The sequence below is a fragment of the Sander lucioperca genome, chromosome 4, assembly GCF_008315115.2.
Source record: "Sander lucioperca isolate FBNREF2018 chromosome 4, SLUC_FBN_1.2, whole genome shotgun sequence".
Classification (NCBI taxonomy): domain Eukaryota; kingdom Metazoa; phylum Chordata; class Actinopteri; order Perciformes; family Percidae; genus Sander; species Sander lucioperca.
In genome coordinates this window covers 9,122,345-9,139,006 of record NC_050176.1, presented here as the reverse complement: position 1 = coordinate 9,139,006, position 16,662 = coordinate 9,122,345, and the positions used below count along the sequence as shown (strand labels likewise).

Below are 16,662 nucleotides of genomic sequence, written 5' to 3'. Positions count from 1 at the left end.
TGATGTGGATAAAAGCCTTGATTTCAAAAAGTGGTTGGTAAATGTTCCCTGCATCCCCGGTGTAAATGACACCAATTGTTTGAATGCATTTGAATGAACAGATATGTAAGCACTAACTGTCATGTGACCGGTGACGTAATTTCACAGGAATTTGTAATTTTTGAAGTTGTAAGAATGCGTTGACCCACAAAACATCATGTAACAAGAATACTGGGCTTCCATGAGTGCTCACCCAAGTCTTGGCACATTTTACTGTGTATTCATAACGGTGGAATGTTACTTCTAAGTTATTCTTTGTCACAATCATACACACACATTCTTCTCTGATATGTCACAATGACTTGTTGATGTAGTAGGACACGACTCGTTTAAAATGCCAAAAAGCTTATGGAGGGAGTGAAGAGGTGAAAGTATGCCAGCTACTTCTCCGCCCAGGTCATAAACAGAGGAACATTTATTTTCTTTACTGTGTTGTTTTATGTTGTGTACAGTGACTCACAAAGACTGAGTATATCAAATAAGGGTTAGACATATGGAGCTAAAAGAGTCTCAATAAAGATAAATGCACACACTACATTCACATATGCACACACAGGATTCATACATGCACACACATGATTCATAAATACACACACAGGATACACAAATGCGCACAAAATTCACAAATACACACACAAAATTTAAAAAGCACAGAAGATTCACAAATGCATACAAAATTCAGAAATGCACACAAAATTCATAAATGCACACACAATTCAGAAATGCAAACAGCATTTACAAATGCACACAAGATTCAGAAATGCACAAGACAAGATTCAGAAATGTTTTTCTGATGCACACAGAAATATATCTTGATTTACAAACTGCTTGCGGTCTGTGAACTTCACTGCATTTGTGTGTGAATTTTGAGACTGCCCTGACTTGGCTCGACACACAAATGCCTTTTTTTGAACAGGGAATGATCTACAACCAATCAGATATCTCCCTTGTTTTAGCCAATCACAAGAACGCACCCCACGTGGGGGATTGTTTACTTATAAGCCAATCACATGAACGCGTTCACACAGCACTATATGAATGTGGGTGGAGTCATCCATTCTCGTAGTAATTCACGTAATGTTTTGCTCAACTTTAGGAGCTCCACACAGTCTGACGAGAAAGCAGCAAACTCCATAAAGTCACCGTTTCTCGGTTATTGGACGACCGGGGCTCGGGGCTCCGCAGAGCTCCGGAGCTGGCTGGCTGCCAGCTGCCGGCATAACTTTCGTATATTTACAGTTTGAATTTCATCACGCCACTTATAGAACATCTACCCCAAGGTCTTATAAAGCTAACTATGGTGTCCGATTTCATTTTAATGCATTTTTGTGAACATTAGGGGTCTCTTTAGGAGGAGCTGCTAGCTAGGCTAGCTATGTGTCCCATTTAATCCTATGGGAAAGATCGTTGCTACACTTTCGGCATAATTTCCGTATATTTACAGTTTGAATTTCGTCATGCCACTTATAGAACATCTACCCCAAGGTCTTATAAAGCTAACAATGGTGTCCGATTTCAATGTAATGCTTTTTTGTGAACATTAGGGGTTTCGTTTCAGAGGTCTAAAAGGAGGCTAGCTAGCTCTCATTGATAGAGCTCCATCCAGCCGCAGGCTCTATCAATGAGACTCACGGACAAGAGGCGTTTATTTCCCCGATCGTTTGTTTAAATAACTCAACACACATATCCATTATGAGATTAACTGGAACCTGTTTTTAAACTTTTGTTTAGGACAGGTTGAGGTTCAGGAGGCTGCACAGCCCACCTGTGAAAAATATTTGGCTATAGTTTTTAATGTTTTGAATCTGAATTTGTTTAACTAAACTTCATTATAGTAGGTGTCAATTAGTCTAAGTATTGATTATTGCTATTAACCAATGTTCAGAGAAGTTGCTGCATGCTATTTTAGAAGTTACCAACTGAGTAATCCTTGGTGTAATACCCCCACCTGGTCTCTAGTTTCTGGAAGGCAGGTGTCTGACTGATTTTTCGTTAGTAGACTTGCTTTTGATAAAGCCAGGCTAGCAACTTGCTTCCAGTCTTAATGCTAAGCTAAACTAGGCTTGACATGACCTGACTCCAGCTCTTGACAGACAGACATGTTGAATTATTCCTTTAACTGGAAGCAAATTACCCAGAGATGTGAATAGTTTGTCTATGTGTTTTAACCATGTGAAAGAGAGATCCATCAATCTGATAGGTATGAAAAGCACTCTCACACCCATGTTCTCATTCAATAAAAAAATAAGCAGTGTGTGTGGGAGTTCTTCCATGGTATTCTATTCATCAGCTCAAGACTGACGTAACTATAAGAGGGAGAAATGAGGACAACACTCACTGTCTCTCAGCGCACACACACTTGCACACAGTCTTAACAGTTTGCAGATAACACAGGAAACAGGTCTACGCAGAATATAATCTACCTGAGTGTAAACATTGAATGCCGACATAGGAAGACTGAAGCAGTGGCAACATCTGAATAAGGCTGGACTGCTAAAGAGCAAAGTGCACACAGGTAAGAGTATGTAAAATGTAAGAGCATCTTCTGTACATTGTTGACTGTGTGTGGTTAATTAGTAGAAATCTTATATATATTGTAATTGTTTTAATTCTTTGAAAATGAATATTGTCATAGTCCTTTTTGTGGATATATTTGCAGGGATCTGTATTTAAAATAAATCGTTCAGATTTTCAAACATCGATTCGAAAATATGAGATGCCATAGATCTTATATTCTCACGGATTATGTTGCAAATCTTCAAAAAGAGATTTTCATATTTGACTGAACAATATTCATTGTGTCTATGCCTACGTTCTGTCTACGTTCTCTTCAAAAGATTTTAATGTAATCTTGTGATATTGTGTAGCACTACTGCTATGTATTTGTTTAATGTTATTACTGTATTTGTGGTGAAAATCTAAAAAACAGTTTTATTTCACTCCTTCCTGCTCTCTGTGCTGGTTTTGTCTTTCTCTTTTTTCTTCAGGTGTTTTCACTTCCTACTTGTTGCCTCATTAGACCTGGTTCACTGCCAGTAACTTCTTTGTGCTTGACCACATTGTTCTCCGTTGTAGGAAAGAGTTGTAAACTAGCAGAGACAGAGGAGTTGGGACAGTTGAGACAGTATCAATCCAAATTTCTTCCTTCAACTTCATCGTCCTCCTGCTTGCCCTCCATCATGGCTGCCAGACAGACAGTCATGTTCCTGGCAGTGGTCTTCCCCCTGTCAGGCCTCATTCAAGGCTTCCAACCACTCTTCTCATTTCATGGAAATTCCTCCACTCACCGTGACATTACACAAAGGGCGGTCCTCAGAAAGACAGCTGAGGTCTGCAGAGACATTGCTGCCTCTAAAGGATGGGACTTCAGCTTGACTGTGAGTTATAAAGCCACGCTGAAACAGAGAAACTGGGACAACTTTGGTGGATTCTAATATCGAGATTATATGTTATATGTTATGAATTTTGAAAATAAAACATGTGACATTCTTTTTTAAATGGAGATACAAGCCTCTTTTATTGATGGAGATCTTAAAAACTCAGTGTTCAGTGCAAAACTGCATGAGGCTGGAACATAGGTATAGTGTTTTAAACGTAGATTTTAAAACATCCGCAGCAGCCGTGGGTCCGATTCCGACTCACGGCCCTTTGCTGAATGTCATTCCCTCTCTCTCCCCTTTCCTGTCTTCATCTGTCCTGTCAAATAAACGCTTAAAATGCCCAAAATATAATCTTACATTTTTTTTCTATCCAGTCAGTTATGTGTCATGTCTTTGTCTCTAGATTGATGACAGCCTGTCAGCTGATAAGGTGCAAAGGGCCTGTTCCTCTACAGGTACCTCCTCCTCTCTCCTCTCAACTGTCATGTTCCAAACGTCCATCGCTACTATGTACTTCAGCAACGCAAAAGTGGACGTTGTTTTTGCACTGAGTGAGGAGCATCATTTTGATGATGAGACCTTCGAGAGAGGACGGGACGTCATCACAGCAGGTACACATCAAACTACGTCCATGAAACAACAAACAAATTAAAATATATATACATTCCAGGAATTTTGTTTTCCAAAACTGTATTGCATACAGAGCATCAAATGCAGTGTTCCATTGGTACAGATGTGTGAACAACTTGTGGTCAGTTAAAGCAAGTGTTTAGAACATTAAAATTAGCTCTTTCAGCCACCTAAAGGCACAATTATGTAAGTATAATTTCACATCTTACAAAGTGCAGCTTCAGTTTGTACCTAACTCTCTCTGTTCTCTATTCTGCTACTGAGGTGTGTCTGCCGTGAAGGCCAGTGTAAAGCTGGAGAACTTTGTCGCAGGGAGGTGGACTCTTGGACGAATCTGTCACACCCTACAGGTGAGATTGATGATCATTGTTACAGATTGTTGAGGGGAACGGTGGTGTTATTTGGGAGGTGAGAGGCATGAAGAAAACAACAAGTGATAGTGGTGTGGTCAATGATGTTTCATATTCTGTATATTTAAGGACTTCTACAGCCACAGTAACTGGGTGGAGCTGGGGAAAACCACACCTTACAGCACTCTAATCACACCAGACCAACCTCTTGAGAATCTGGCAGGTATGATACTGCTACAGTTTGTGGTTTTAGCCACACAACTGCTGCTGGGTCACACTGACTGTATACACTTGAGTAATAAATCACACAAGGCACATTGTCAGTTTATGTGTCACCTGTCAGTTAACAAATACTGACCCTGCCGTGGCATGTGCATGCACACACACAAATAGGTACATTGCTCAATATTTTACTCACACAAGCCTACAGATTCATAACCACACAGTGCATGCTTTTCTTAACTAAAAAACATCAAACTGTTAAATACTGTGTTTGGAAAACTGGTTTATATGTTACCCCACGTTTTCAGATGAATTAACCATGCCATGTTTTATTTCCGCTGTTGCATTTGATGCAGGACTAAGCACTCCAACCTGTAGAAACTGTACAGGAGGGAACTGTGACAACAACCTTCTGCCTGACTTGCTGCAGCAGGGGCTTCTCACTTCAGGCTACTTCAACATCTTCTCCTCAGCAAAACCTGCAGGTAACTTTAAGGAACCGTCTACACTAAAAGTATTTTGTGAAGTATTTTCTTATGTAGGTGACATAAGAAACATATTCTCTCTCCTCCAAGGTAAATGCAGCCACGGTGGAACATTTGACCGCACAAGCAGACAGGAGCCAGTGGGAGGCATCAGTAAGGACGACGTTGGGTCCAGTCATGGCTCACTTCACCACAAAGCAGCTGATTTGGCTGTGAATGCCACTATGGAGCTACTGGAGGACATCAGAGTAGCTGTCGGAGACAAGAACTTCCTGCGGTATGGGCCACCCACACCTGAGCCATTTTGTGAACGAAAGGCTTGTGTGGACGTGCCTGACAGTTTTGTTGTCATTACTTAGAATTCCTCATGGGTGCGGCAGAAACTACGCACTATAACTTTAAAATGGTAGTTACAGTCATGTGAAAAAATTAGGACACCCATGCTAAAGTTGACTAAAAAGAGGAATAAAAAAATCATCTTTTGGAAATTGATCTTAATGCCTTAATTAAAAAAATGAGGAAAAATCCAATCTTTAAGGACACCAATTTTCTATAGCCCCACATCATCACATACCCTTCACCATAATAGAGATTGGCATTGGGTACTTTCCATAAAATCATCTCTCAATGCAAATCAAACCAGCTATTAGGCTAACTGAAATAAAACCAATGCCAATCTCTAGGTATGGTGAAGGGTATGTGATGATGTGGGGCTATTTTAATTCCAAAGGCCAAGGGAACTTTATCAGGATGCATAGTATCCTGGATCCATGAAATAACTGGCCTTTAAAAATAAAAATCTGCCTGCCTCTATGGGAATTTAACATAGGGGTGTACTTACTTATGTCCCCTGTATTTTAAGGAAGAACATTTATTTATTTACGATACATTATTCATTCACAAAGAGAATTGGTGTCCTTAAAGGTTGTTTTTTTTTCTCATTTTTTTAATTAAGGCATTAAGATCAATTTCCTAAAGATGATTTTTTTATTCCTCTTTTTAGTCAACTTTAGCATGGGTGTCCTAATTTCTTCACATGACTGTATGTGTATCCTAGACATCAAATATAGCTCAGCTTTAATCAGGAAGGCTGGATGTCTTTTGTCTTGCAAATCAAAAAGACAATACTAACTTGGCTGCCTTTTAAAGACGTAGTTTCTGTGCACAAGGTCAGATGGTAATCATTGATAACTACCAGATGAATTACCCTTGATCGGCTGGATAAGGTCTTTCTTGTGTTCCCACAGATTGATAGGCCTCTCCCAGTCCTCTGTGCTGTGTTTTGTCATTGACACCACAGGCAGCATGAGCGATGACATAGCCGAGGCAAAAAGAGTTTCCTTCAACATCATTGACAGTAAGAGGGGAACCCAGCAGGAGCCCTACGCTTACATATTGGTACCTTTCAATGACCCAGGTACAGACATATTTGAAAGATGTAAATAAAGTAGGCATAGTTCTACTGTTGACATTAAGAACATTAAAATGTTGTACCATTGTAATCTCTGTGTATATTTATCCCCAGTAGTCAAAGTAAAATGATTAAGTGAGTGACGGTAAGTGGTAACAGGTATCTATTATATATCCAGGTTTTGGACCTCTGATGATAACAACCAATGCAGACGTCTTCAAAGACAGCATCAACAAGCTGACGGCAAGTGGAGGAGGAGACATCCCAGAGTTGTGCTTGTCTGGACTGCAGGTGTTGACAATGTGTTTTTTCCACTGTTATTTTCTTAGAATCATTCATTTAGACAACAACGTTTTGTAAAGCAACAAAACATTATCATCATGTAGTGAAAGAATTCCACTTAACGTGGCTAAATGATAAAATTAAATTATTGCCCAGCCATACTTGGAATGGAAAATTAACCTCAAAATGTAAATTAAAAAAGTCACTTTTCATTCAAATCAAAGTTTGTCATGTTTTTTTTTTCTAGACCATTTTTAATAAATAATATTTTTTCCTTTCCCATATACAACTGACAGCTTGCCCTGACTGCTGCTCCACAATCGTCTGAGATCTTTGTGTTCACTGACGCTCCAGCTAAAGATGCTCATCTGAAAAGCACCATCACTGCCCTTATAGAGAGCACCAAGTCTGTGGTAAGAGTCCACTTTTTATCATCCTTTTCATTGGCTCTTTAAATGCCAATACAACCCATAAAGAAATGATAAGGTTTTTATTATTATTATTATTATTATTATTATTATTGGTATTTGGGGTGGCAGTAGCTCAGTCTGTAGGGAGTTGGGTTGGGTCGACCCGGTCGAGTACAGTGGTGGACTGGTTGCTGGAGAGGTGCCAGTTCACCTCCTGGGCACTGCCAATGTGTTCTTGAGCAAGGCACTGAACGCCCAACTGCTCGGGGCACCTGTCCATCGACAGCTGCAGCCCCCTCATGCATTTGTGCATATATAGGTACTGAGGATGTGTGTGTATTTCAGGCCTGTGTGTAATGTGTGTTCTAACAACAGAGAGAAAACATTAAAAAAAGAAAACAATAAAGTATGAATAGAATAGAATAGAAGATAGTATGTAAACTGTGGACAGGTATATCATGTATCCAGGTCTAATATAACCTTTACAAGTATTTTTTCTATCTTTATGCTTTAGGTAACTTTCATGTTGACAGAAGTCCTGGCCAGTCGACGGCGCCGCAGAAGCCCTCAGGGCGTAAGTTCACGTGCAATGAGCCAATCAGATGCTCAGCTGTACCGTGACCTAGCCCAAGCCTCTGGAGGCCAGGCCATTGAGGTCACCAAGTCAAGCCTTTCTCTGGCCACAGCTGTTATAGAGGATTCATCAGCCAGTGCTGTGGTAAGACATCAAACAAGAAAATGATACTTGACTGAAGATGGTACTGTACAGTATGTGAATAAAAGTTCTAAGTTCCTTCTTCCTTCAGGTGACACTTTTTCAGGTAGTGAGGAATCCTGGAAGGCCTGATCATTTTACCTTTACTGTTGATGGATCACTAAGGAATATTACTGCCTACATCACAGGAGCCTCATCTCTCACCTTTAATCTCACCAGCTCCACAGGTGTTGATATTGCTAATTTCCTGTTAAGTGTCTAGATTTTTACTCTTTCCATATACAGCCATTAGACAAATATTTAGCTCTGTTCGTGCTGGTAGACAACAGTGTCGTTTTAACATGTTTCTCTCTCCTCCAGGTGTCTCTCAGAGTTCCAGCCAATCCAGTGGTCCTCTAGCATCCTTCACCACAGTGGGAAACCTACATCGTATAAGCCTTAATACTGACAACCAAACAGGATCATGGAAAATCAGTGTTAACTCTAACAATTTCTACTCCGTTAAGGTTACAGGTCAGTAGTATAATAGAGATATCCTGTAGCCAGTGAGTGTTAAATGCGAGAATTTTTCAAAAGATTTTATTTGTTTACATTTGTGGTTGCCATTAGCCCTGACTGTCTGTTTGTGTGTGTGTGTGTGTGTGTGTGTGTGTGTGTGTGTGTGTGTGTGTGTGTGTGTGTGTGTGTGTGTGTGTGTGTGTGTGTGTGTGCGTGCGTGCGTGTGCGTTCATGCATGCGTGCGTGTGTGTGTGCACATTAGGTCAAAGTTCAGTGAACTTCATTTATAACCTTGTGGAAGCTCACGAGGGAGCCCACGGGGACTTCAGTCTGAAGGAGGGACGTCCGCTTTCAGGTTAGACCACATTTTAAATTATTGTCATCTTAATTATTACAGTTTGTACTGTAATATTTAGTCTTTTATTTCTCATTGTCCTCAAAAACATCTTCCTCTCATCGTCCTCAAAAGTCAACCCATCAACCCTAAACTATTCTGTCTCTTTTCCAGAGCCTCTCGATCTTCTTATGTACATACTGTTCATGTCTAAGGACCCGTCACAATGATACTCTCTCTCTCTCTCTCTCTCTCTTGTCACATCTTTCAGGTGGTAATGCCAGCCTCTTGGTTACTGTGACAGGAAGTGACACGGTTAAGGTCACAGAGGTCACTCTGTGTGACAGCTCAGGGCCAACAGAGGTCAACGGATCACTGCAGGCATGTCACATATTACACTTGATGAATTTGAAGGGCCATACCCAGTAGCTAAAGTGTATACTTTACTTTTCTGCTTACAATTTTCCATATAAAAACCAGTGGTGGAATGTAACTAAGTACATTTACTCAAGTACTGTACTTAAGGACAAATGTGAGGTACTTGTACTTTACCTGAGTCTTTTCTTTTCATGCCACTTTCTACTTCTACTCCACTACATTCCAGAAGGAAATATTGTACTGTTTACTCCACTACATTAATCAGACAGCTTTAGTTACTAGTTACTTTACAAATTAAGATTTTTGCACACAAAACACAGGTAGTTTTTTAAAATAGGATGTTTTATTATAAATTAAACTACCCAACAATATATAGGCCTACACTTACAGCTGACATGATTAGACAATTAAACAGAACTGTTTTGATCATTTCCAGTTTTTAAAGTGTGAAGATATTTCTGCATTGATTACTTTTACTTTTAATACGTACATTTTCCTTATGATACTTATATACTTTTACTTAAGTAACATTTTCAATGCAGGACTTTTACTTGTAACAGAGTATTTGTTATAATGTATTATTAGTACTTTTACAAGTAAAAGATCTGAGTACTTCTTCCACCACTAATAAAAACACAAAAATAAGATCTTATATTTTCTACTTTGAAGGAAGCCATTGCTTGTACAGTAGTTGTCACTTTGCTGACTGGCAGCTGAGCCTCACATCTTGAATACTAGAATGTCCTTGAAAGCTCCATAGAGAGTCTAAAAAAAGTCAGAGCAGAAATACATGTTTATCCGTCTAAATTACAAGGCAAGGTTGCAACAGAGAAAAGTTCATCTAGTTTATTATTTATATATTAATATTGTTTGCAATGGGATTGCATAACAGTGGCAAACAGTACTTACAATCCCAGCTAGAAGTCAACAATAGTCAAACTGTTGTTATTCTGACTGTCTAATACTCTTACTATTCTTTCTGTCCTCCACAGTCGGTGGGAAGTGGTAACTTCCTGGTGACATTCAGTGGAGTCCCAGCAGGTGACTTTGTGCTTCGCCTGAGAGGAGAGGACAGTAGCTCCACCTCCAGGTCAACACCGAGCAGCTTCCAGAGACAAGCCTCCACACAGATCAAGACCTCCAGCATCTCTGTGACTGTGAGTCTCAGTGATGCAGTTATTCACTTTGGTTCGGCATTTATAAAGGAATAATAAGATAAGAGAACTTTATTGTCATACAATCTATATACAGTGCAGCACATACTGTATAGATGCAGTACATAGAGGAACGAAATGGTGCAAAACAAAAGAATCAATGAACATATGGTCCAAACAACAAGATACAAAAACAGGTAGAAAACAAGATACAAGGTACAGACAGAAGGTAAAACAAGGTGCAAACCTATAGTGTGGTAACAGAAAAATATGATTTGTGCATGCAGAGCAGACTGTAGCTGTCAGATCAGCAAGACTAAGAGTCTTCAGCCAGTGGTGTTTTGAGATCTATCGTCAGCATGCCAACATCCTCGCAATAATAATGCTAACATGCTGATGTTTAGCAAGTATAATGTTTATGCTCTGTAGTTTATCATGTTGACAAGCACAAACTAACTAGGTATTAAGTCCTCCTTAGGGTGACTTAATGTCATGGCAATTAATCTAATGGTTGGCATGGATATTTAATAATGGGATATTTTAAAGTGCTCATATTATGCTTTTTGGATTTTCCCTTTTCCTTTATTGTGTTATATATCTTTTTTGTGCACGTTATAGGTTTACAAAGTGTAAAAGCCCAAAGTCCACCCCAAAGGGACCTACCATCTCCAACAGAAAACACTGTTCACAATCTGCTCCAAACAGCTCTATTGTAGTCCAGCCTTTACTTCCGTGACGAACGTGCATCACTTTGTAACACACGTTATAATGCTCATCTAGCTGCAGTGGTGGAATGTAACGAAGTACAAATACTTTGTTACTGTACTTAAGTACATTTTTCACGTATCTGTACTTTACTTAAGTAGAATCAATAGTGCATACTTTTGACTTTTACTTCATTACATTTTGCAGCACTTATCTATACTTTCTACTCCACTACATTTCTACAACGTTCCGTTACATTTTCTGATCAGTTTTTCCCCCTGCCAAAACGTCTTCCTGACCGTCACACGTTTGCAGTCCACAGGGAAGCCTTCAGCAGCGGCTCCTGCACCGCCACGCCAAGACCCGGCCTTCAATAGCATTTATTGGCCAGGCGCATATCGGTACTACCACTGCTCCCGGTACTACCGCTGCTCCCGTTACTGCTGCTGCTCCCGATACTCTTCTTGGTCATATGTGAAGCATCCGTTCACATAAGGTTAATATACAATCCGTATATTTATCTTAAAAACACTCCCGGTCCTCCTCAGCTGTGAAGCCACGTACTTGTCCAAGCCTGTGTGTTCTCGCTAGATAAATGTGTGCAGCAGTTAATGCAAAGTCGAGCTTCATGCAGATCACCCTGATAGATAACCAGAATTGTAAGTCAGAATGTAAACTGGGCCACAGATGGTAAGCACAATTAAATTAACCTAAAACTAACTTAATTAAAATGCCACAGCCCATAAGCCTACTGTTTTTTCTAATTATTAGAATATAGACATTAAGAGAATAAATTGTTATGCAAAGTACTTTTACTTTTAATACTTAAAGTACATTTAAAATCAGGTACTTTTTACTTTTACTTAAGTAGGGTTGCCATTGTGGTACTTCTACTTTTACTAAAGTAAATATGTCTCTGGTTATTTGTACTTTTACTTAAGTACTGAGATTCAGTACTTCCTCCACCACTGCCTAGTTGCTAGCATGGCACTCCCTCATGCTCTGCAACTGACTAGCTAGCAGTACTTACTGCGCATGTGCGACTCCCAACAAAGATGGAACAGAAGTGTGATGTCTCACTCTGTAGCTAAAAGAGAGAGCTCAACACACAGGGTGAAAAGAGGAGCTGCAGCAATGTGCAGTACAACAAATATATGGTGTTTTCTGAAAATTAAACCGCATAAACCTATTCTGGTACAACCTCTAAATATAATTATGAACCTGGAAATGAGCATAATATGAGCACTTTAAGATTATTGTTGGTTGATTGGAAATATAAAGGCAAAGATGACCAAACACAGGGTTGCATAAACATAATGACTCAAGCTTGTTTGGGTCTGCCATTGTTTCTCTATCCTCACTATACCAAGGCCCAACACAGGAAATCCTTTTCATCATGTTACTTGTAATGTTGTGTAATTTTCTTTCCTCTGTGCTTCTTCCCACTCAAGGTTACCATGATGCTTGTGTAGACCCATCAACATATGGGGTGCCGAATGTAAAAGTTCGGTTACAATTTTTTAGCTGATGAATTTTCAACATTTAGCTCACTTTCCTCACATTTAGCGCATTTTCCTCACATTTGAGACAGAAATTATATATATATTATATCTAAATGTTAAATGTTAAATCTAAATGTTATATCTAAATCTAAATGTTAAATCTAAATCTAAAATCTAAATCTTAAATACATATCTAAATGTTAAATGTTAAATCTAAATGTTATATCTAAATCTAAATGTTAAATTTATATCTAAATGTTAAATGTTAAATCTAAATCTTAAATATATATCTAAATATTATATCTAAATCTAAATCTTAAATATATATCTAAATATTATATCTAAATCTAAATCTTAAATATATATCTAAATGTTAAATGTTAAATCTAAATGTTATATCTAAATGTGTCGCCAAGTGTACAGCTAAATATTTAGAAAATATTCAAATCCCCAAGGAAACCACGGCCACTGCAGTTGGCTGCACCGCAAGTTTCAGTCAACACCAGTAGCTAAATATTGACTACAGTGGAGCTGTTCGACTAATGTTACTGGATTAAAACACTTTTCGGTCAGTATTTTGTATTATTGACTTATATCACAGACATTTCTTAATATTTGTGTGTACTATAATGCCGTTGTTTTGTTTGACTCATATCTCCTTGTGTGTTTAACGTTAGTTTGACTCATCCTTCACAAGCAATCTAGCTCACACACTGCAGCTGACATGTCATCTGAACAGGCCTCGCAGCACTGTAACTAGCTAAGTTAGCTAGGTTTCGCAATGCGAGACTGAACAGCAGTAGACCTGTCACACTATAGCCACATGTAGCTCTTTGGTTACATTACCGTATTTTATTAACCTGAATTATGTTGCTATATTAGCTTGCGAAGAAGCTATCCGTTGCTAACGCTAATTTATCTTAAAAAGCAGAAACGTTAGCTAACTACTGCCAAGATATGATTTCACTAGAGACCAGAGAGGTGTTGTAAGACTCATCAAGTGTTGTCATGTGTTGACACTGTCTTACAATGAAACCATATCTTGGCAGTAACATTAGTTAGCTATTCCTTTTTGACATAAATTAGCTAGCTAACGTTAGCGTTAGCAACGGATAGCTACTTTGCAATCCAATAAAATATAGCCTTGGCAAACAGAATTAAGGTTAATAAAACACGATAACTATGTAACCAGTATTACAAACTTCTTACAAGTGGCTGGATTGTGACATTTTAGTTTTGTTCAGATGAATATGTTGGATGCATACCTGGACTTTATCCATGCTGGGCTAATGTTAGATTGCTTGGGAAGGATGACGTTGGTCACACACGGAGATATGTAATTCAAACAACGGTATTGTGGTTAACACAACTATTAAGGCATGTCTTAATATTGGTCGGTCAATAATATCAAATACTGTAGATCAGTGCTTTCCAACCCTTCTGGTCTGAGTTTCCCCAACAGCCCTGTCATATAAACTCACATACCCCGCCCTATCAATTCCCAATGTGTTCACACTATTTATCATATTAAAGTGAATATTCTTACATTTTCATGCAATTGACCAAACCAACATAAAAGGTCTAGTTACTAGACCTTTTACTTGAAGTGTGGTTAATGTTTCAAAAGTCATCCATTACTTTTAACAGTTAGCTAAGTCAGTAGGCCACTTTTAGCTATTTTTTTCTACCATTGATTACTTCGCTATATGTTTTAACATATGTGTTGAGCTGTTTTGGCTGATATATTGTTTTAAATCAATCATAATTCAATTATTATTTTGATTAGTTAAGCTGCTCCACAATCTTTCCAAGTACCCACTGGATACAGCAGAGATACCCCTTGCTGGGGCATCATGGCAGGTGTTGTGTCAAAGACTGTTTCCCTGTAGATGTGTTTCCTGCTACTTGCGATCTAATTGGAGACAAACAGCCAATCAGAATTGACCTTTTGTGCAGCGTGATTTGAAGCCACTGCAGTGGGCGTGGTTTCCTTGGGGATTTGAATATTTTCTAAATATTTAGCTTTACACTTGGCCACATTTAGATATAAGATTTAGATTTAACATTTAGATATATATTTAAGATTTAGATTTAGATATAATATTTAGCTATATATTTAAGATTTAGATTTAACATTTAGATATATATTTAAGATTTAGATTTAGATATATTTAGATATATATTTAAGATTTAGATTTAGATATAATATTTAGATATAAATTTAACATTTAGATTTAGATATAACATTTAGATTTAGATATAATATTTACATTTAACATTTATATATATATATATATATATATATATATATATATATATATATATATATATATATATATATAATTTATGTCTCAAATGTGAGGAAAATGCGCTAAATGTGAGGAAAGTGAGCTAAATGTTGAAAATTCATCAGCTAAAAAATTGTAACCGAACTTTTACATTCGGCACCCCATATCAACACATACGTAATTCCATGCAATACAAAAACATATGTATGACTGTATATCTCTCTTTACTCCCCTACTACCTTCCCCTCACTTTTTCAGGCCCAAGCCAACAACACCAACATAGAACCAGGCTCCACCATCTCCATTCCTTTCACAGTCGCCACAACCGCCAACGGAGTTATTAACGACTCTGCAACCGGGACATTCACAGTGCGAGCCAACAATGATCGCAGCTATACTTTGACTTCACCCAGCAGCGTCACCATAGCGGCGGGCAGTGGAGGCAAAGCCAACGGCACCGTGACCTTAACAGCACCAGCCAGTGCTGCATCAGGAACAGACGTGACCCTTACCATTGAGGCAGAAAATGCAGCTGCGACTGACATCAACTACGCTGTACTCAGGTTGTCTGTGGCTGCCAAGGTAGGAGGATGTAACTCATGTACCGAAGGTGGATGTGGAATAAAAGAAAGCAGGATAAGGTGGTGGTTTGGTGACAATTAAGAGCCAGAGGAGAGTTTGGTGGCAAGCAGTACTGCATCTGCAACATTTTCCAACACAAATATATTACTGTTAAATCACTTATGATGAATTAGGGTCAAATAAATAACATATGCCGACTGCAAACAAATGGGATGCATGGTAGCCATTTCCCATGTCAATTCTAGCATTATGACTTTCTGTCTTTGGCCATTTATTTACTTTGATGGTGATGATTTGATGGTGTTAGTGGTGCTTTTTGGTTACAATAAGTATACTAATGTGTACGATTGTCATTACAATTACTGATGTTAAAATGATGTTTTCTTTTTCTTTTCTTAATGATTTGTATGATGCCCAATTCCTGTCTTATTTCTTCCTCTCTCCCACTTTCTGTTTCTGTGTCTCCAGGTGACAGATATTACCCGCCCAGTGTGCCGGGTAGTCAGTTCATCCACCAACTGTCCATCCTCTTCATCGCTCTGTGCTTCCTCCCAGTGGAAATTTATCGCTAATCTCACCGATGGCATCAATGGAACTGGTATTGAGAGCGTCACTATCCGCCAAGGGAACGGAACCCTCAATACCAGCACAGTGGCTGGAGCAGGGGGTGAGAACATTACAGTGGCACACTACAGCAGCTCCTGCTGTTCACAGAATGTAGAGCTGGCTGCTGTGGACAGAGTAGGAAATGTTGGGACATGTGTCGGACAGGCTAGAGAATCTACTACGGCTGCCCCTACGACTATAGCTGCAGTTAACACAACATCCACTGGAGGGCACACTTTGATCATATCACAATGTCTCTGGATCAGTGTTGTGGTTTCTGTCCTTTGGAAGTAAAAGAGATAAATGGAAATTACACTGTAAAAGTGGAATTTCTTACATGAATCAAGTGTCCCCTCAGTCTTTTACAGCTCTGATGTGTTTAAAATACCACTGCTTGAAAAAAAGTATTTTTTTTCTTTCCATTTATATGAAATCATTGTTGCTGACATATCTTTAATTAACTAATACTCATTTCTTGATCTAAAAATAATATTCTATTTCATTTTATTTTATTTTGCTGGTTTGTGTTTAGGATACATGAAATAAATGAAGCGTCACTGAGTGATTTATTTATATTCCTGGTGATGTGTAGATTTGCTGCAAGTCAATTGCTGCCATCATAGCTGAGTGGTGATGCTAATGTAGAAGTGCCTGAAGCTGCCATTACTGCAAGGGCTGCTAGATACCAGGC

General features: G+C 38.7%; 1 protein-coding gene across 1 annotated transcript; it reads left to right on the top strand.

The window, feature by feature from the left end:
* Positions 1-2,321: 2,321 nt before the first annotated feature.
* Positions 2,322-16,532, top strand: vwa10.2 (von Willebrand factor A domain containing 10, tandem duplicate 2). Its single transcript, XM_031289483.1, has 18 exons — positions 2,322-2,554; positions 3,115-3,416; positions 3,823-4,030; positions 4,314-4,399; positions 4,529-4,622; positions 4,978-5,106; positions 5,197-5,383; positions 6,354-6,523; positions 6,696-6,808; positions 7,096-7,212; positions 7,724-7,927; positions 8,016-8,151; positions 8,285-8,437; positions 8,685-8,777; positions 9,028-9,137; positions 10,127-10,291; positions 15,042-15,365; positions 15,834-16,532. The coding sequence occupies exons 2-18, from the start codon at positions 3,219-3,221 to the stop codon at positions 16,263-16,265; spliced, it is 2,919 nt and encodes a 972-aa protein (XP_031145343.1). The 5' UTR covers positions 2,322-2,554; positions 3,115-3,218; the 3' UTR covers positions 16,266-16,532.
* Positions 16,533-16,662: the final 130 nt, after the last annotated feature.

Bases quoted from the DNA above. Each gene is read 5' to 3' on its own strand.
- vwa10.2 (XM_031289483.1), top strand. From the start codon at position 3,219: ATGGCTGCCAGACAGACAGTCATGTTCCTGGCAGTGGTCTTCCCCCTG. The intron at 3,417-3,822 runs GTGAGTTATAAA...CTTTGTCTCTAG, and splicing joins GATGGGACTTCAGCTTGACT to ATTGATGACAGCCTGTCAGC. The intron at 10,292-15,041 runs GTGAGTCTCAGT...TCACTTTTTCAG, and splicing joins CCTCCAGCATCTCTGTGACT to GCCCAAGCCAACAACACCAA.